General features: G+C 46.0%; 1 protein-coding gene across 2 annotated transcripts in view; it reads left to right on the top strand.

Annotated features, from left to right (window-relative positions):
* Nucleotides 1–21,556, top strand: part of LOC147689453 (trimethyllysine dioxygenase, mitochondrial-like) — a 480,372-nt gene that overhangs the window by 238,285 nt on the left and 220,531 nt on the right. For both annotated transcript variants that reach the window (XM_086942230.1, XM_086942229.1), the window contains exon 3: nt 17,767–17,943. In XM_086942230.1, the coding sequence (XP_086798356.1) occupies nt 17,767–17,943 (177 nt within the window). The remainder of the gene's footprint in view (nt 1–17,766; nt 17,944–21,556) is intronic.

The raw sequence follows: 21,556 nt of genomic DNA, 5'->3' as shown, positions 1-21,556 counted from the left end.
TGCTGCATTTTGTCCTGAAGTCTGATTAGGTGACAGCTGTGCTGGTGCGGCATTGTGGTCTGAAGCCTGATTAGGTGACAGCTGTGCTGGTGCTGCATTGTGTCCTGAAGCCTGATTAGGTGACAGCTGTGCTGGTGCGGCATTGTGGTCTGAAGCCTGATTAGGTGACAGCTGTGCGGGTTCTGCATTGTGTCCTGAAGCCTGATTAGATGACAGCTGTGCTGGTGCTGCATTGTGTCCTGAAGTCTGATTAGGTGACAGCTGTGCTGATGCTGCATTGTGTCCTAAATCCTGATTAGATGACAGCAGTGCTGATGCTGCATTGTAGTCTAAACCCTGAAGCCTGAATCAATGACAACTATGCTGGTGCTGCATTGTGGTATGAAGTCTGAAGCCTGAATCGATCACAGCTGTGCTGGTGAAGCCTTGTGTTCTAAAGCCTGAATCGATGACAACTATGCTGGTGCTGCATTGTGGTATGAAGTCTGAAGCCTGATTAAGTGACAACTGTGTTAGAAATCTATTGTGGTCTGAAGCCTGATTGGTTGACAGCCGTGCTGGTGTTGCATTGTGTTCTGAAGCCTGAAGCCTAAATAGATGACAACTGTACCTGTAATGCATTGTGTTCTGAAGAATGATTAGATGACAGCTGTGCTGGTGCTGTATTGTATTCCAGAGCCTGATTAGATGACAGCTGTGCTGTTTCTACATTGTGGTCAAAGGCCTGATTAAAGTAAGGCTGTGCTTTTGCTGCATTGCAATCTGATATCTGATTGGATGACAGCTGTTCTTATCCCACATTGTGGTCTGAAGCCTGAAGTCTGATTTGATGACCGTTGTGCTGGTGATGCATGTGGTCTGACTCCTGATGCCTGACAAGATGACAGCTGTGCAGGAGCTGCATTGCAATCTGAATCATGATTGAGTGGCATCTGTGCTGGTGCTGTACTGTGATCAGAAGAAATACTGGATGACAGCTGTGCTGTTGCTGCATTTTATTATGAAGTGTTAATAGATGACAGCTGTGTTGAAACTGCATTGTGGTCTGAAGCATGATCGAGTGGCAGCTGTGCTGGAGTTGTATTATGCTGTACAAAAGGGGGTGGTGATGGACGGAGCATCTGAACCAATCAAACACTCACATCCAGTCAACAGATCTGGGTGTAATCCATCACCGTTCTTTAGCCCACTCTGTCACCCCAGTTCAGACATGACCATATGCAAATCAGTCTGAACAAGTGCCTCATGGGAACAGTCTAGTCCGATCTGCCAAGCCATGCCTTCCCTGGACCGTAAACAAGCTTCCTAGGACCGGTTTCTGGCATTACAGCCGTATTCAGCCAGGCTTGCTTGAATCCAGTGGCAAAGTGAGCAAGGGACGCAGGTCTGAACATACCCTTCCAACTTATGGTGAACAAAGCGGTACCAAAGGGGGTGGTGATGGACGGAGCATCTTAACCAATCAAACACTCACACCCAGTCAACAGATCTGGGTTTACTCCATCACCGTTTGTTAGCCCACTCTGCCACCCTAGTTCAGACATGGCCATATGCACACTAGTCTGACCCTGTGCCTCATGAGAACAGTCCCGCCCGAACTGCCAAGCCATGCCTTCCCTGGACCGGAAACAAGCTTCCTAGGACCGGTTTCTGGCATTACAGCCGTCTTCAGCCAGGCTTGCTTGAATCCAGTGGCAAAGTGAGCAAGGGACTCACGTCTGAGCATAACCTGCCAAATAATGGCAAACACAGCGGTACAAAAGGGGGTTGTATTGTGGTCTGAAGTATTACTAGGTGTCAGCTGTGCTAATACTTCATTGTGTTCTAAAGTCTGAATGGATGACAGCTGTGCTGGTGCTGCATTGTGGTCCGAAGCCTGATTAGATGACAACTGTGCTGTTACTGCATTGTGTTCTGAAGCCCGAAGCCTAATTAGATGACTGCTATGCAGGTGCTGCATTGGATTCTGGTATAAAGCAATATTAAGTGACAGATGTGCTGTTTCTGTACTGTGGTCTGAAGCCTGAATGGATGGCAGCTGTGCTGGTGCTGCATTCTGGAATAAAGCAAGATTAAGTGACAGCTTTGCTGGTTCTGCATTGTCGTCTGAATCGCAAATAGATGACAACTGTGCTTGTGCTCCATTATGGTCTGATGCCTATGGCCTGCTTAGACGACAGCTGTGCTAGTGCTACCTTCTTTTCGGACGCCTGAAGCCTGACTAGATGACAGATGTGCTGGAGCTGCATTATAATCTGAAGCATGACTGGATTACAGCTGTCCGGGTGCTGTATTGTGGCATACAGTCTGAATAGATGACAGCTGTGCCGGTGCGGCATTCTGATCTGAAGCATGACTGGATGACAGCTGTGCTGGTGCTGCTTAGTGGTCTGACGCCCAAAGAGATGAGAGCTGTGGTGGTGCTGCATTGTAGTCTCAAGCCCGATTAGATGACAGGTATACTAGTGCTGCATTATGTCCTGAAGCATAAATAGATGACAGCAGAGCTGTTGCTGCATTGTGGTTTAAAGCCTGAAGCCTGAATCGATCACAGCTGTGCTGGTGAAGCCTTGTGTTCTAAAGCCTGAATCGATGACAACTATGCTGGTGCTGCATTGTGGTCTGAAATCTGAAGCCTGATTAAGTGACAGCTGTGTTAGAAATCTATTGTGGTCTGAAGCCTGATTGGATGACAGCTGTGCTGGTGCTGCATTGTGGTCTGAAGTCTGAATAGAGGAGAGCAGTACTGATGGTGTATTGTGGTCTGAAGCCTTAAACCTGATTGGATGGCAGCTGTGGTGGTGCTGCTTTGTGGTCTGAAGCCTGAAGCCTGATTGAATGATACCTTTTGCTTGTGCTGCATTGTGTATTGAACATTGAAGCCTGATCAGATGACAGCTCTTCTGGTGCTACGTTGTGTCCTGAAGCCTGATTAGATGAGCTCTGCTGGTGCTGTATCGTGGTCTGAAGCCAGAAGCCTGATTACATCGCAGTCGTGCTGTTGCTACATTGAGGTCTGAACTCTGAAGCCTGATTGGATGACAGCTGTGCTGGTGCTGCATTGTTTTCTGGGCCTTATTATATGACAGCTGTGCTGCATTGTGGCCTGGAGCCTGATTAGATGACAGCTGTGCTGGTGCTGCATTGTCTTTTGAAGTCTGAAACCTGATTGAATGACAGCTTTGCTGGTGCTGCATAGTGGTCTGAAGCCTGATAGGATGATAGCTGGGCTGGTGTGGCATTGTGGTCTGAAGCCAGAAGCATGATTGGATGACAACCATGCTTGTGCTGCATTGTGGTTTGAAGCCTTAAGCCTGATTGGACGACAGCTGTGCTGGTGCTGCATTGCGGTTTGAAGCCTGATTTGATGAGCTGTGCTGGTTCTGGATTCTGGTCTGAAGCCTGAAGCCTGATTGACAGCTGTTCTGGTGATGCATTGTTCAGTTCAGTAATAACTTTATTCAATCAGTTTGACCTTAAAAGTACATCTAAAATTGAATACAATTCACTTGCTTTAAAATCGATAAAGATAAAAAGAGATAGAACAAGATTGGAAACATACAATAAAAATAGTTAAATAAAACATACAGAGGTATGGCCTGGCACAAATATGAAGAATGGTGCGATCTATTCAGGCAGTTCAACAAGTGAGGGAATCAGATCATATGAGGCAATAAATTGATTAAAGATGAAAACAGTACTTGCAATTTAAAGTGCATGTGCGAGCTAGATAAGCAGGTGACCGGCCCGAATATGAAAGGTCAAAACTTGATGTTAACCACTAGATATAGACTCTCGGAAGCAACAAATCAATATGACAGTAAATTCAAAATGTAAATAAGATGCATCAATAAAAATGATCTCAATTGAACAGTGGAGGTGGAAGACCCTTTAAAATTCCTCATTTTATTTTTGCGAGATTATTGACCTTATCCGTTAAGTTGGTTTTGAAAATGCTCTGTGAGTGCACCACATGGAGAATAGAAAACCTGCCACTGAGTATACTATCGGGAGACTAGAATCGTGTTTCAATATCCTAAATGCATCGCAACAGCGCCTGGTACCTAGATTTCTGCAAATCTGGACCAGCCACCATTTTTTTGCTTTGTGGTAACCGGGGCAGCTAAAAAACACATGAAGGTCTGATTCTATGGGGCAGTCACATGCCGGGCACCCCAGAATTTGTGAACCCACCCACTTGTTTGTTAAAGGGTGGAGTGGCAGGACCCCATGTCTAAACTGCAAATAAAGCTTTCTTGCGGTTGCCGACTTGATGTCGTTCAGTGCTGGCTCTAGGCTATACCTGTCCTTGGTTTCTAGGAAGTTTGCAGTCAGCTTACCCGCTGAAGGGTTGCTTTGGAGTTGGGCTAGTTTAACTCCCCATAGCAGTCCCTTAGCATTTTCCTAGAAATTGAGGTACAAGCCCACTCCGGGTCACCCCAAAGGTTGCCCCGTCCCAGTCCGATGGGTCCTCTGTTTACAGAAATCAACAAACTACTACAATGTTGGCATTCAACTGGTATACTTGATTAAGACGAACTAGCATATCGAAAAATCACTCAACCAACCTATCCCACCCTATAGACCCTACCCAAAATCCATAAGCATCTGCCTTTTCCACCTGGAAGACCGATTGCTTCTGGCATTGGTGGGCCGACGGAAAGAAGCTCGGAATATGTGGACTTATTTATTGGCCCGTTGGTACAAACTATGGCTAGCTACATCCATGACTCGAAACATATCATGGGGATACTATCTGACCTACAATGGCAACCGGACCTAGTACTAGTCACCCTGGATGTGGTGGCCCTTTACACCAGCATTGAGCCGAATTTGGGTTTGAAAGCAATCACACGCCTTCTAAACAACAGACCAGCTTCCCAATGGCTTCACAATGAAATGCTAATAGGAATGATGACAAATATCATAGAGAACAATTTCTTCCTGTTTAATCACAAATGGTTTAAACAAAAGAAAGGCGTGGGGATGGGGTCCAAATTTTCACCATCTTTTGCCAATTTATTCATGGGCTGTTTGGAAATGGATTATATCTGGGGACATAAGGGATCACCATAGATCAACCAGATCATTTACAGGGGTCGCTACATTGACGACTGACTGTTGATATGGTCAGGCACTACCGATGAACTCCAGAGTTTCAAGAACTTTTTTTTTTCTTCTTTTTATTGAAATATAAAAACAAGCAAGGCATAAAACATGATGTACAAAGTGCCAGTTCAATTAAGGGAGGAAGAAATATAATGAGCAGCAATCAATATAAAGAAAGAGGAGGGGGGACAGGGGTCAGATGTATTAAGAATTCAATAGAATGGTTAAAATACATGGGTCAGGGGGAAGGTGGAATATCCATGTTATCAACTGCAGGCGGTATAGATATGTTTCCACGATAACTATTCCAAGGTCCCCACACTCGACACCACTTCCGGGGACGGCCCCTGGCTAGGTACACAGTCTTTTCCCTGAACATACACCAATCCATGTTTTCCTTCCATAAGTCTACTGTAGGAGGCCTCTTGGACCCCCACAACTGAGCAATATCTCGCTTGGCGATCATGGCCCCAGGGATGCCCACTGAGTCTGAGCTACATTATAGTCCGTAGGTTCCCAAACGTTCAACAAGCAGCATCTGGCCTCCGGCAAGAGAGCAACACCAGTCACTTCCTTCATGACCTCATGGACCCCACTCCAAAAAGCAGCAGTCTCACGACATTCCCAAATAATATGAAGAAAAGTAGCAACCTGCCCACATCCTTGCTTGCACAATCCCTCCTCAGAAAAGCCCATTCGGACCAAATGGGGGCCCGTGACTAAATCTTAAGTTGTACCAGTCGGAGTTGAGCTGGAATCGCGACCTCCTTGGGAGAGGCGATCGCAGATTGCCAGTCCTCGTCATCCAATTCAAGGCCGTCACGGGTCCACAAATCCCGGAGATGTAGCAGGTGGTCAGGCCTATTATTAATTAATTTCTTGTGAACAAGGGAGATGGTGCTGTCGGGTACATGGCCATCCGACAGCCTACCCTCAAGTGGGGACGATTCCGGAATCACCTCACCCAAAGGGAAGACCGACATTAAGGCATGGTGAACCTGGGCGTAGCGAAAGTACTCTGTGTCACCCAATTCAAACTACGTCTTTAACATCTCAAATGATTTAACCGGGCCCTTAACCCAGAGGTCGCCCACCTTACTAATACCGATAAGGTCCCATCTATCGAACCCCTTGGTTTTCCACAACTTCCCAAGCCTGTCCGAACCGAAGAGCGCAGTCGCTAAAATCAAGCGATCTTTCCACCCCAGGGATGTGTTAGCGTCCTGCCACGTACGCACTGCCGTCTTTGTAGGCCCTGACAGAGTCTTAACCACCGATTTTGAGTAGAACGCCCTATAATAATTACCCCCGGGCAGCAGTCATCTATCCATAGCGAAAGCAGGATTCAATGCAGGAGCATACATACCATGGTTGATGGCGCCCAATGGAGCAGCCCAGTAATAGCGTTTGATGTCAGGGAGAGCGATTCCCCCGTCATACCAGGGGAGCGTCAATTTGGCAAGAGCAATGCGAGGTCTACCGTCCCATATCAACTTCCTCTGAAGGTCTTCGACAGCACGAAAATAGCTAGCGGGGACAATATCAAGAGTGTTCTGGAGAGCATACAAAAAATGAGGCAGAGACATCATTTTAAATAGGGCCGCACGACGAAGCGGCGAAAGCGGAAGTTTACGCCAACCCGCAACGTCCTGCTTCAATCTAGCCAGAGGTGGGAGAAGGTTCTGTTCATAACAGGCCATCGGATCCAACGAGATAAAGATAGATACCGAGGTACTTAAATCCCTGAATAGGGCAGGTACTTGGGAGAAGAGGGACATCACCAGAGAGAACGTATAAGTAGGATTTCGCCCAATTGATAATTAAACCAGAGTTCCTACCAAAGGAGGCCAAGACATCGCACAGAACCATCAATGACTTCCGGGGTGAGGTCAAATACAATAAGATATCATCCGCGTAGAGCGAGATGTGATCCTCAAATTCAGGAGACCATTGAATACCCTTCATCGAGGGTTCCCATCGGATCCACGCAGCAAGGGGTTCCAGGGCTAGGGCAAACAATAACGGAGACAAGGGACAGCCCTGACGAGTGCCTCTTCCAAGACTAAACCGAGTAGAAACACGACCATTCACGACAATTTGGGCAAGGGGGTCCTTGTAGAGAAGCCGCACCCAGCCAATAAAACCAGGTCCAAACCCAAACTTAGCCAATACGGCCCATAAGTATGGCCATTCCACAATATCAAAAGCCATCTTGGCATCTAACGACGCCAAGACGGCTGGCTCACGCAACGTCGCAGCTCTCGCGAGAACGCCGTGCAGACACCTGATATTCAGGGCAGTATTTCTATGTGGAATGAAACCGGATTGATCCGGATGTATCAATTCACCGATAACCGTGATCAAGCGGCTGGCCAGCAGTTTTGTAAGGATCTTAGGTTTGGCGTTCAAAAGAGAAATCGGCCTGTACGATGTGCACCTGTCCCTTGATTTCCCTTCCTTATGGATCACCACAATGGTCACGAGACGTTGATCGCTGGGTAGAGAACCGCACTCACGAGACTCCAAAACCATATCTCTTATATAGGGTGCTATCTTGTCAGGTCGCAATTTGTAAAGTTCAATAGGCAGGCCGTTAGGACCCAGAGCCTTTCCCGAACGCAAGGAGAGAATCGCGAGAGCCACCTCATCTGCAGGTATTGGAGCATCCATTTGTTCCCTATCCAAATCAGAAAGACGCGGTAGAGCAATATCACGCAACAATAGATGTGAATCTTTTTCCGGCCTATCCGACACAGGGGCATACACTGACTGAAAGTGATCTGCAAAACACTGAACGATCTCCTCAGGGTCAGTAACCCGACAACCGCTCGCCGTCTCGATCACGGTCACCACACGACTAGCCCTATCCTTCTTATCCAGCCCCGCTGTCAATTTGCCAGCTTTATCTCCGACGTCATAAAGCCGTCCCTGCTGTTCTCTACTCATTGCCTTAGCTGCGTCAGTAACTAACGCCCTATATTCCAATTGCTTGAGTCGCAAAACATGCATCCTAGCACGCTTAACTTCCCGCTCCAGGCCGAGCTCAAGGTCTGCTATCTCCGCTTCAATCTTAACCACCTCCTCGTCTCTCTGTTTCTTAACACCTGCGATTAACGACAGGGCCTGGCCCCTAAGAACAGTCTTCAAAGCCTCCCATAGGGACACAGCCGACAAAACCGAACCCTCATTCTCAAGAAAATAGTGGTCAAGACATTTCACCAGATCCGCACGAGTTTTAGGGTTCCGGAGATACCATGGGTTGATCGGGGCTACCCGACCCTCCGTCACAGGACTGGACCCCATACAAAGCCATAGTGGAGAATGATCAGAGATCCTCCGAGCAAGATGCTTAACCTCAGTAACAGAAAGCCCCTGTGCAGCCGGGACCAAAACATAATCAATTCTAGAAAGACTACCATGCGCGCCCGAGTGAAAGGTGTACTGCCGCTGAACGGGATGCAACAACCTCCAACAATCTACCAAGCCCAGAGTATCAATGAAATCATGAAGCCAGTTCTGCGCCCCCTTAAGATCTCTAGGTGGGTGCCGATCAGCCATACCAGAAGCCACAGCGTTAAAATCACCACCCAATAGCAATGACCACTCGAGGAGAGCGAGGACCACCTGTCCCAAGTCCGCAAAAGTAGTCGACTGGAAGCCAGGGGGGACATATACAGAAAGAGTTCGACCCTCCCACCTATACCCGTTAGAGCGACATAGCGCACCCTTTCATCTAGGACTGTTGCATCAATCTCCAATGGGAGAGAAGCCTTAATCAGAATACCGACTCCCCTTGAGCCTGAGGAAAACCCGGCATGGGCGACCAAACGATACCCCTTCCTATTCATGGCATGACAAGTATTACCTATCAAGTGAGGCTCCTGAAGAAGGACTACATCTTGGGAAAGACGTTTCAACAATTGCAGCACTACCCCACGTTTAATCTTATCCCCCAACCCATTCACATTCCAACTCATCAGTTTCAGCCCATAATCCCCATCCGAAAGTGAAAGTTCTAACCCAATGAGAATCCAGCACTTCGATCAGAAAGTCTGACAATACATTGCCCCCACCAACATCCCGTTACAAACCCCCCCACCCTGCACCCCTGCATAAGACTAGAAAGCCACCCCAACTTGCAGTGTGCCTGTCGCCCCCACATCAACTAAGCTACAAAAAGGAAGTCAGAGGAGGAAAGAGACCCACCAATAGCCCCGCAACCCCCCCAGATGTCACAACCATTCACATTGCAGGATTAGCGAACCACATTTTGAGGCCAACTGGGGACCCCAGAAACCAGGCAAAGGTGTCTATTCCTGCTCCATCAGTCCACCTTCTGCCCCTCGGGATTGTTCCTCTGGCGCAGGATGGTTCGGTAGAGTGTCAAGCCAGTCGGCAGATCAAAAAAATAAGTGCGCTCAGCGTGTTCGATCCTCAACTTGGCCGGAAAAAGCATAGCGTACTTAAGTACGTGTAGTAACTGGGGATAATGTTTATTTGGTTACAGCCCTGAAGAAGTCAGTGTGTTATATTGTACACGACGAAGCACGTGTTGGCTGTTGTATCATCATTTTGAACAGTTGAAGAAAAAAGAAAAAAAAGAAAATAAACTACAAAGATCATCAATCTTTGACTTATGGACTTTTCAATCTACAACTTCCATTCCTTATTATAAGAGACTCTTGCCTGGTACTTGGTTCTTGTTATGAACAGGAATAGATTTTGTGTGCTCAGGGGTTACTGTATAAAATGTCGCTCTTAAATGGGAGTTATTGATGTTGGATACGCATCTTTCCTCTAGAGGCACCAATTCACAACCAATCTTGAACTTTAAACCTGATAGTAATTGGGTTGTGCGCCCATTAGTCTGTTGGTATCCAAACTATTACTTAAGGCCCATATCACACAATCTCCTCTTTACCCCCAGGAAACCAAGTCTCTGCCTTTGAACAGATTGGGTAAAGTCCGGGTAGAAGTTGATAGTAGTGTTCTCGAACTTCATAGGTCCACTCATCCGCGAAGCCTGCAGGATAGCGTCTCTATCACGAAAATTGAAAATCCTTGCGATCATAGGCCGCGGTGGGGCCCCCACCTTTGGCTTACCACCCAGAACTCTATGGGCCCGCTCGACCAACAAAAATGTACTTAGTCCCTTGGGTGCAAGATGGTTAACAACCAAGTTTTCGACGAAGAGGTCAGCTGCAGAATCTTCCGCCTTCTCCGGGAGACCAATAATGTGAACGTTGTTCCGCCGAGCCCTCCCTTCAAAATCCTCCAGACGACGGACAAGGAGATCATTGAAGGCGCTCAAGTTGCGGACCTCCGTCTGCAGGTCAGCAACATCGCTCGTCAAACTGGAGGTCTTAATGTCCAACAACTGGACTTTCTTGTTCGTTTTTGTCAGGTCTGTACAGATCAGATTAACATTGATCGCCACAGGGTCAAGTTTATGGGCGAGGGTCTCCATTTGTTGCCCAAGGGAGGACTTGATCCCATCTATGGCGGCCATAACGTCTTGTAGGGTCGGTTCGGTTGCCGAAGTCGGAACATCTCTAGTGTCCTCCAGCGATCTGCCCGGTCCGCTAGGGGATCCCCTAGTTTGGGCATAATGGTCCATATTGTTAGTCTGGGTATAGCCACCCCGCCGGGTTGTCTTGAGCTTCTGCTTTTCACCATCTGGTTTCCCCGCCATTGCGGAGTACAGACCGACGTGAGGCAGATAGACTAGGTAGTAAGATGGCAGTTCCAGGACCTCAGGGCCGCGGCCCAGCCTCACTCAGGAGGGCACACGCCAGGTATCCTATCTAGATTCTCAAAACGGTGAGGAGGTACACTCGGATGTGGCGTAGAATAGCCTACCTCTGCACTAAGGGGCTGCTTGCCGTCGAATCTCCCTCGGGGAAAGTGAAAGTCAACCAGACAGGTCGACCCCACCACCTGAGGCCGATGTTGTTCAACTACAGCTCGGGCACCGTGCCAACTCCACAGCCGGGCATCACGGAGGTGTAGGTCGCAATCTTCAGAGCACCACAACTCCGGTCTCCGGGGTCCGAATCGGAATCTGAAAGCAGATCTCGCCTCACCAGTGGTTCATCTTCACTGATATGTCAATGAAGGACAGGATAAACGACAGGATAGATGTGGGAGGCTACGAGGGTTTCGGGAGCCCTGTGCTCACGCGGCCATCTTGATCATGAGCGAAGCTCCTCCCTCTCAAGAACTTTTTGAACAACAATGAGTATGGCATGATCTTCACTATGGAATACAGCAGAGAAAAAAATAGTTTTTTGGACATTGAACTATACTCAGAAGATGATAAACTACAAAGTCGTCTTTTCAGAAAAGACACCTCTTGCAATTCCATCCTACACGCCAAGAGCAGCCATCCTCCACATCAAATCAATGGCATTCCTATTGGAGAGTACCTAAGAGCCATGCGTAATTGCAGTAAAGACACTGAATTTGAAAAATGCAGAGACAATATGGAACAAAGATTTCACAATAGAGGATACGAAAACCATGTTCTGAAACAAGCGGCAAAGAAAATCCACAAAACCAAAAGAGGATACTTTGAAATCTAAACCCCCTCGTACAAATGATGCCACCTCAGTACGGATGATTACTGACTACAATGGGCTCAACATCACACTGAGAAAAAGCATGACAAAGCATTGGAAACTACTCAAGGCAGACAACATTTTAGCACCAAACATCCCCACACGACCAATGATTACCTTCAGAAAAGGCAGGACCCTACGCACCAGACTAAGTCCATCTTTACCTAAAGAACCACGAGTAAACACATGGATAACCCAGCGTTCGTTGGGTTTTCACAAATAAGGTTTCTGCAGCATGTGTAAATGGGCACAACATAAAGTAAAAACCTTTAAGGGTCCGAACAATCAGACTTACACCATCAAGGGCCACATCAATTGCACGTCACGATTCATTGTGTACATAATTATGTGTAAATGTCAAAAACAATATGTAGGGAGCACCATAAGACCTTTGAAAGAAAGAATTATGGAACATGTCAGAGCACTCAAACAAGGGGATGCCAGATATCCTGTGGCCATCCACGCAACATTGTGTCCAGCTCAGGGGACACATAAACAATTGTCCTTCTTTGGAATTGATCATGTTGAACAGCACCCAAGAGGCAACAGAGAACTACAACTTTGCAAAACTGAGGCACTATGGATTATGCGTCTTGATTCTGTAAAGTATGGGTTGAATTGTGACCCCGAGATGCAGTATTTTTTAGGCTAATACAGGTATCATAACATCATATCATGTTATTCCTTATTACCAATTTCCGTACTCGATGCGAGGTATGTGGCATATGGTACTTGATAACGCATCACACAAACGTGGAATTAGCCAATAACTAGTGTTTTCAGCCTTAGCTATGCAACACAAATGCCAGTTATACTATGACTATTGCGAAAATTTAGAATTATTTTCAACAAATAATCTTTGTTTTTCAAACTACAAGCACTTGTATCTGTATTGCGTCCCCCTTTCGTTAATGAAATAATATTTATGTAATGAGTAATCATGGACATACATGCTTCCATAAGTATTTTTGACATTATCAACAGCGTCTACACTCACACACCCCGGGTGGAACATCAGTCACCAAGGTGTGGACCACTTATAATGGCATCTCCCTCTTTCGACTAGTCGATCACCTTCTATCTTGGGAGGGCTTTCTTTCATAAAGATATCCAATTAGCACTCTTGCTTAACCTTGTCTAATTTCTTTCTTTCCATCTTTGAATATACCTCTCAATTTCCAGTAGCTACCATTACTTGATGTAATTTCTAAAGTTTATACGTGTTACCGTATCTACGGTCTGAACCCGTGACGATCATATTGAGCAAAACAAACTGCTGTGCATTTCGGCGTCCCATTTTCAGATTTTTCCAGTATCTGATGGACACAGCGTTCATTAGGTGGGACCCCTTCCCCATTTCTCATGACACAGGATCAGTCAACACTCTGACTTTCCTGCTCTTCGCCGACTTCAGCAATTTTGCTGATTTTACTGTTCCAGACTCATTTGCACAGACGTTTTTCAGATTAAGGGTTTAACTCATTACTAACGTACTTCGAGTCTGCTTGTACCAGGCATACATTTACCAGTATGCACCTCTTTGGACGTATGAATGTCCGCAGTAACCACATTGTTGAGGGCTGTATTTTCACTCCAGGCAGAACAAGTTAGTCTCTATCGTGGAGTATACAGTTGTAGTCACCTTTCATTTTTTAGAATAATATTTAGATGTTCCCTTATACGCCAGTTGCTATCGCCGTACACTTTGTCTTAATAGCATTTTCAGTCACCATTCTCCGCCATACAACTTTTTAAATAATTTTTGTGTCGGACTTACAACCAGTATTACCGATGTTCTCAATAAAGTATAACTCTTCTTATTTCGATTCCGACATCCCACATCCACTTCCAGCAGCATGTCTTTTGCATTGCCGGAAGTCCAAGATACGGGTCAGTCGTCCGCGTTTTTTCCTCAATTTGAGCGCCTGCCCTACTTAGGCGTTAGCGGGAGTTCTTGACATTCGTAGATGCACCCATCACCGGACCGAGGACGCCGGCACGAGCTCCAGGACTATTAACGAGGTAATCATTCGATTACTGTTTCCAGGGTTACACTCACGGCGAACCCCTTTGTTTTGGGGTCCCGTTTATTTGTATTTAGTTAATATCCTTGTAGAAAAGTGCTGGTGGCTTACGTACTGTTTCTCACGTGTTTAGGATTTTCTGCAGAGCTGAGCACCCATTGGGGTAGCGTTTTCCGTCCCGACATGAACATTATATGTCATGCGAGTGTGTTCTGATTTCTTGTGTACGTTTAACAATGATGAGTAATAGAATAGCAGGCACAATGAATAATCAAATTGTATGTATATATTTTTCGGTTTCACTAAATCATGTTTACATCATTGTCATCGGATATCTCTGACAACAGATATGAGTAGATTGTGCGACCAATATTCAACGTAAGTGGAGGTATACCTCTTGGGCTATATAGTACTCAATTTTGTAATATTAAGTCCCACAAACCCCCCCTTTTTTTATATTTTTTGATTCTTAGCTTCTATTGAATTCTGCCCTCATCAGTCCCATCCTATTACTGGCGCTAGTCCCGGCGTTTTGGAGTTTCGCCACAGGTGTGCACATTATGTTGGAGTATTTGGGTGGTTAATACTAGATTAGACACCCTTATTTGACGCTGTATAGCAGCATTAGTTTTATCTTGGACGTTGGCCCAGTATACCAGTTTCATGATTTCCCATCTTTTAACTTTTAATCATTTAGATTTATTTGTTGATGTGAATTTAAATCAGGCTTTAAGAAGCAGTCTTGGGTATTAACTACACTCAAGCACTCCCAGTACCCGTATTCTCTTAAATTGGTCGTTCGTCCTAGATCAGAGTGCTTTCTGATTGCAAGCTTTTCAGAAGACCAGAATCATGTTTCTGAATTGGCCTGAATAATTTTCATTAGGCATTGGCCTATCACACTTACTGTGTACTTTCTCCCAACTCCACATATGTGACCTCGCCTGCTGCAGCGCGTCCTGACTCACCCGGCATATCCAAAGAAAAATCTAACGACAACCTGACTGGGTCGGAATTATCACCAGTGGTGGGGTGAGATTGAGACCGATTTTTCACTAGCATCGTCTTCACCATTCAAGTTTTTACTTTTTCTGATGAACCGAGAGTTACAACCTCTTCCTATGTGTCTATTCACTTCTGTAGGGATTATCCTCCTCTTCCATCAGGATCTCGGTATGTAACTTGCATGACAATTTTATCCTTCCTGTCTCCTTTCCCTCTCATCAGGGTGACCATTAGAATTTTGGGATGACACCAGAATGTTGGAGTCTCTTTTGAATTGGGCACTGTGGGTCCTTTCTGCCCACCCCTTTTTTTTCCCCTTCTCACGCGTGTGGGTGGTAACTATCACCAGCTGAACTGTAAATATATAATGAACAAAGGCAATGACACCTCAATTTCAATTGAATTATGTTTAGAATAAATTCTTAAATCTCTCATTTATTAACACCAGTATGTACTAAAATCTAATATTACCCAGTATACTATGCTGTTGAATCCTGGGGTTGCAAACATGTGTTAAAGGCTCACACTTCTTCATTGAAGCGCCATATTTGTCACTATTATTATTCTTGCCTATTCACTCACAAAATGGGTCTTGTTCTTGTTGATTCACAATCGGTTTTCTCTTAAGTTTTCCTGAACTAAGTAATCATTAGCAGTTATCTGTACTGCACATGTCACTTTGAAGTTTTAATATTTGTAATATTATGTATAATATTTTGTCTTTCAATGTGTAGCATTTGTAGGTGGCTTTCACTCTATATCCATTGGATTAGAGCTGTAACTAACATTCTGGCTAACTCAGCCAGCCAAGGTTCCTTTCCTTTCTGTTTTTTCCAGCCCTGAAGATTTGGGGTGTACTCCACTCCAATGAAACACGTGTCGGCTGGCGAAATAAAAACAAGTGCAACATATTTCGACTGCCCTTCCTCATTGTCTCTAACAAATACCAAAAAGTTATTAACTGTTAATATTTATTGTGTGTGCACAGGTTGTGTCTCTCAAATTGTAAATGTATGCCTAGCTATACATTGTCAAGGGGTTGTTAGGGTCACCCTTTTCCGAGTAGCACCACATCAACCGAACAAGTCCTCTTTAATCTAACCAAATATCCAGTGGAGCGCAACTATTCCCTTACACTAAAGTGCCCTTGTCATTGTGAAAAGCTATTCCGGTGCTACTTTGTGTCCTGTAGCCTGATTAGATGAGCTCTGCTGGTGCTGTATCGTGGTCTGAAGCCAGAAGCCTAATTACATCGCAGTCGTGCTGTTGCTACATTGAGGTCTGAACTCTGAAGCCTGATTGGATGACAGCTGTGCTGGTGCTGCATTGTTTTCTGGGCCTTATTATATGACAGCTGTGCTGCATTGTGGTTTGAAGTCTGATTAGATGACAGCTGTGCTGGTGCTGCTTTGTGGTCTGAAGCCTGATTAGATGACAGCTGTGCTGGTGCTGCATTGTGGCCTGAAGCCTGATTAGATGACAGCTGTGCTGGTGCTGCTTTGTGGTCTGAAGCCTGATTAGATGACAGCTGTGCTGGTGCTGCATTGTGGTCTGAAGCCTGATTAGATGACAGCTGTGCTGGTGCTGCATTGTGGCCTGAAGCCTAATTGGATGACAGCTGTGCTGGTGCTGCATTGTTTTCTGGGCCTTATTATATGACAGCTGTGCTGCATTGTGGTTTGAAGTCTGATTAGGTGACAGCTGTGCTGGTGCTGCATTGTGGCCTGAAGTCTGATTAGGTGACAGCTGTGCTGGTGCTGCATTGTGGCCTGAAGCCTGATTAGGTGACAGCTGTGCTGGTGCTGCATTGTGGCCTGAAGTCTGATTAGGTGACAGCTGTGCTGGTGCTGCATTGTGGCCTGAAGCCTGATTAGATGACAGCTGTGCTGGTGCTGCTTTGTGGTCTGAAGCCTGAATAGATGACAGCTGTGCTGGTGCTGCTTTGTGGCCTGAAGCCTGATTAGATGACAGCTGTGCTGGTGCTGCATTGTCTTTTGAAGTCTGAAACCTGATTGAATGACAGCTTTGCTGGTGCTGCATAGTGGTCTGAAGCCTGATTGAATGACAGCTTTGCTGGTGCTGCATAGTGGTCTGAAGCCTGATTGAATGACAGCTTTGCTGGTGCTGCATTATGGTCTGAAGCCTAAAACCCTATTAGATGACATCTATGCTCGTGCCGTATTGTGCTCTGAAGTCTAAAGTCTGATTTACTAACAGCTGTGCTAGTGCTGCACTATGGTCTAAAGCCTGCTTAGGTAACAGCTGTGCTGGTACTGCTTTTCGGTCTAAAGCATCATCAGTTTTGTAAATATTTCTCCAAATGTGGAAGAGTTTTGTGAGTCTGACAACTGGCTAGATTATTCTGGGACTTACTGCAATTTTGCAGAAGAAGAAGGATTTGGCTTTGAAGGTATTCAGGAAGATGCCTGCTGAGAAGAAGGGTTGGGTTATGTTGAGCATGGAATATTTTTAAAGGATTTCAAGAAGGATGCTGTGGCAAGGTCCCCTTCATAGGTGGTTGCTTTGAGTAGGTGAAGAAGGCTCTTGGATCTTCAACAGAGTGGGTCCTCCTGGTGTGTTAGTTGGTGTGGTGTGTGCTATGATTGAGGTTTGTTTGGTGCAACATATGAGCCATCCATGTAGGTAGTAGCAATTGTTTTCCTTGTTCAGACACATGCCTAATTTGTGCTTCCCAGGAATGGTGAAAATGGCAACTGTTTTATAAATGGCAGTATGTCCAGTTCTGTGTGGATTAGTGTGATAGCAGCATGTGACAACATAAACATAACTTCAACTGATGCGAAGGGAAACCTTGAGCTCCCAAGTAGGGTCCTTCACCCTTTCAGGTGCATCATGATTTTAGCAAGCTTTGGTTCTTATTGCAGCTATTCACCTCAGCAGAGGCCACGCCTCCCCTCAGCTGGTATGTGGTAAAATAGAGGGTCTGGAATGGAAATGCAGCTTTCTCTCTTACAGTCAGTGTAATTATCTCTTCCTTTTCTGTTCCTCAGAGCTGCAGTCCGCCGACACCTGCATGCGGTTTGACTTCGTCTGGCTGCGGGATAACTGCCGCTCAAACTCAGGCTACAATCTGGAGAAGAAGCAGCGTTTACTGGACACTGCCAGTGTGGACCTGGACATCAAGCCGACACACGTGCGAGTGGATGACTCCACGCTCCACCTCACCTGTGAGTGCAAGGGTCGAAAGTAACCCAGTGTCCTCTGGCTCACCCCTCCTAGGGAGCTGGATCAGATGTACTTGTATTTGTTGGGAATTGACAGTACTTGCTAGGAGGCACACATGTGTTACTGGTCCTCAACCGCGGGGTTTGTCTCCTTTTACCACTGATGTTGTGGGCACTGACCTACTGTGGCACTGCAACCTAGGTGCCACATTCAACCTATCCATGCTTGACCATCAGGATACTGAGGGCCAGAGGTCAAAGACTTCTCAGGTAGGTAGCATGGGGGATAGAGTCTCACAACTTAAACAGTTGTGCAACAGAGACAATAAATGCTGAACAACCCACTGCTCTTTTAAATGGAAAAGCAGAAGTAATTGTATTGCACATCAAAACATAATACCACACAAAATAAAGTCAGCATATCAGCATGGAAGTGCAGCAGCCCATGTTGGGAGTTCTATATCAGAGATTCAATGTGGAGGGTAAGTGCCACCTGGACACTGGCCCGCAAGTGAAACAGCACATGGTGAAAGGTAGCAATTCTGTGCATGTTAATAGTAGCCAATGCAAGAGCATAGTGAGTATAGTGATGTGCCAAAGCAAGGGCAGATCAGCAAATAAGCTCAAGTCCCACCTGCTAAGATGTCCCAAGAGCGGTGGCCCCTAAGTGAACCAACACAAGGTGGTAGGCTCTCAGGAAAGTGCCATGCAAGGGATCTCATCATTGAGCCCCACATCCACGGTGCCCAACCTACACACCCATCTCTGTTCTAGTCTGAGAAGCTTAATTGCCAGACCAGGAGTAGTTGCGTTCAAATTGGGTTTGTCAAGGATCGTCCAACTCAGCGAGTCCGCTCCATGCTTCATATCAAAGAAGTGTTTAGTGAGTCTCATCATGTGTTTAGCACACCCGATCATGCTTTTGTGTTCAAAGATTCCGGTGCGCACTTTCCTGGTGGTCATCCCCACATTCCTCAAACCACAATGGCAGGTAATGAGGTAGACCACCCACTCACTGTTACAGTTAGTGTGTTGTTGCAGGACCAAGGGTCTGGAAGTTCCTATATGTATACTCTTTGTCACTTTTGTTTGAGCGCAAGCAGCATGTGACCCACATGGATAGTGGCCCTGGACGTTTGGTAAGTTCCAGAGAGTGTTAGGTCTCAGGGTATTTGTCAGCGGAGGTCTGGTGTAAATCAAGGTATCTTTCAGATTGCGGCCTCTCTTGAACGCAAAAAGCGGTTTTTCAAGGGTCAACTGTTCCTTATTGAGAATGTTCCAATAATCTAATGTTGACTTCTTGACAAGGTTATAAGGGAACTGTAAGTATTTACACACACCAGTTTAGATGATGTTTGTTTAGCATTTGGCTGCTCGAATAGGGCTTCTCGGTTGTTATCAAGAGCTCGTTTCACCGACTTCCTGACTAATGTGGCAGGATAATGTCTGTCCAGCAGGTTGCTAGTCTTGCAGCATGTACGTTATATTTCTCTGTGCTGGTCTTAAAAACTGGCCATATGGCAGATTGTCTCCCAACGATTTTGAATGATAGCTCTCATATTGGAGTAAGGAGTTGTGGGCCATGGTCTTCTAGTAAAGTTCTGTCTCGAGCGTGCCACCAGTTGGATAGAGCAAAAGATCTAAAAAGACCAACTTTTCCTTGCTATATTCACAAGTAAAGCATAAATGATCATTCCTGTTATTCCGCCAGTTATGGAAGTGGTTGATCGTCTCGTCATCTCTTCGCCAGATGACGAGGATATTGTTTATATACCTCTCCCAGAGAATTATGTGTGTGAGGAATGGATTGTCCCTTCCTAGGACAACACCCTCTTTGAACACATGCATGTAAAGTTTCGCTAGACTGGGTGCGAAGGTGCTGCCCATGGAAGTCCCTGAAGTTTGTAGGTATAATTATAATTCAAATTGAAAAAAGTTCTCTTTCATCGCCATTTTTGCGCACTTCATGATGAAGGGGATTTGTGTAATAGATTCAGGTGGATATTCTCAACCGTGTCAATGGTTTGGTCCTGAGGTATACAGGTATACAACAATTCCACATCGAATGAGGCAAGATAGTCGGTATGTGGGTCAAAATTCATACCATCCAGCAGGCGAAGCCCATCTGTGGTGTCTTTAAGGTATGTTGGCATTTTGCTGACCAAGGGCCGAAGGAAAAAGTTGACAAATTGTGATAGTGGCTCCAGTACAGCGCCGATCCTGGAGCTGATCGGTCTGCCCGTTGTTGTTCTTTGTGTTTAGAGTAATACATAAAAGTAGGGCGTTGTTGGTGCTTTTGTACAGAGGAAATCGGCCTCTCATGAAGTAATCCAACTATTTCCACATGCTTCCTTAGTCATGATGGAGATGGTCTTAGTGATCTTCTCTGTCGGATCTTTTTCAAGGCAGTGGTAGGAGGTATTCTGCCCTGTAGGAATCTGTATCGAGTATAACCGTCGCTCCGCCTTTGTCGGCAGCTTTGATGGTGATGGTTTTATCCATGGTCAGAGAGGGGGAGAGCTTGTCGGAATGTTATTATAGGACCTCAATGGCGATAATAGTCCGGAGGACAGATCTTTCAGAACAGTCTTCTCAAAGGTGGCTACCTCGGATGGAACTGAGCTGCTCGGTGGATTGAAAGTCGACCTTGGTTGAAAATTAGTGTTCATAATCTCGTGGCCATCGGTCAATGAGTTTCTGTGGACATAAAAGAAGTGTAATCTTACTTTCCTGAAAAATTGATGTACTTCTTGTTGGTTTTTGAAAGGGTCACCACTGTTTGTAGGTACGAATCCTAGACCCTGGTTAATTACTGCGGTTTCTTCAGGCGTTAATTCTCGTTTGCTCAGGTTAGAGATCAAACTGTTTCCCTGCTCTGGCCCGCTTGTTGACCGGTCTTCGTTATGCTCCTCGTATTCCATTGAGGGACCAGGGAGCTCCAGTATACTTGGAATGGAATGGAAAGGAAATTTGTATAGCGCGTTGGCTACACGGGGGCGTCCCAGCGCTGTAGAGGAAAAGAGAAGAGTTGAGCAGAAGGGGTAGGATTTGGGGAGCAGAGAAAATTTCTGATCTGATTGAGAGGGGGAGAGAGTTCCAAGTCTTGGCCATGTTATAGGAGAGTGAGCAGCCTCCGCATCTGGCTCTTCTTATGCGTGGTACAGAGGTGAAGTGGGAGGTCATGGATCTGAGGGGGCGAGAAGGAAAATAGGCTTTCACCAAGGGGCGATTGATGGCGGGGCCTGTTCCCAGTAAGAGCGATGTGCAACGCACATGCTTTTGAATTCTATTCTGGCTCTCACAGGGAGCCAGTGGAGGTCCTTCAATCTGGCTTTGACTGAGGTTCGATGAGGGATGTCCAGCAGGATTCTTGCCGCGCAGTTTTCAATGATTTACAGTTTGGTGAGTGTGAACTGTGGGGCGCCAAGATATAGGGCGTTGCCGCAGTCGAAACGCGAAATAATTAGTCCTTGGACCATGATCCGTCTTGAGTGGAACGGGAGGAGAGGGAGAATCTTTCGGAGCAGTCTCATCAACCCGAAGCAGGTGGCAGCAAGTTTGATTGCTTGGTGATTGAAGGTAAGATTTTGGTCAAGCCAGATGCCTAGACTCATAA

Source organism: Lissotriton vulgaris, chromosome 10 (genome assembly GCF_964263255.1).
Source record: "Lissotriton vulgaris chromosome 10, aLisVul1.2, whole genome shotgun sequence".
NCBI classification, from domain to species: domain Eukaryota; kingdom Metazoa; phylum Chordata; class Amphibia; order Caudata; family Salamandridae; genus Lissotriton; species Lissotriton vulgaris.
Note: the sequence above shows the minus strand (reverse complement) of the source record. Positions and strands in the feature narration are given on the sequence as shown.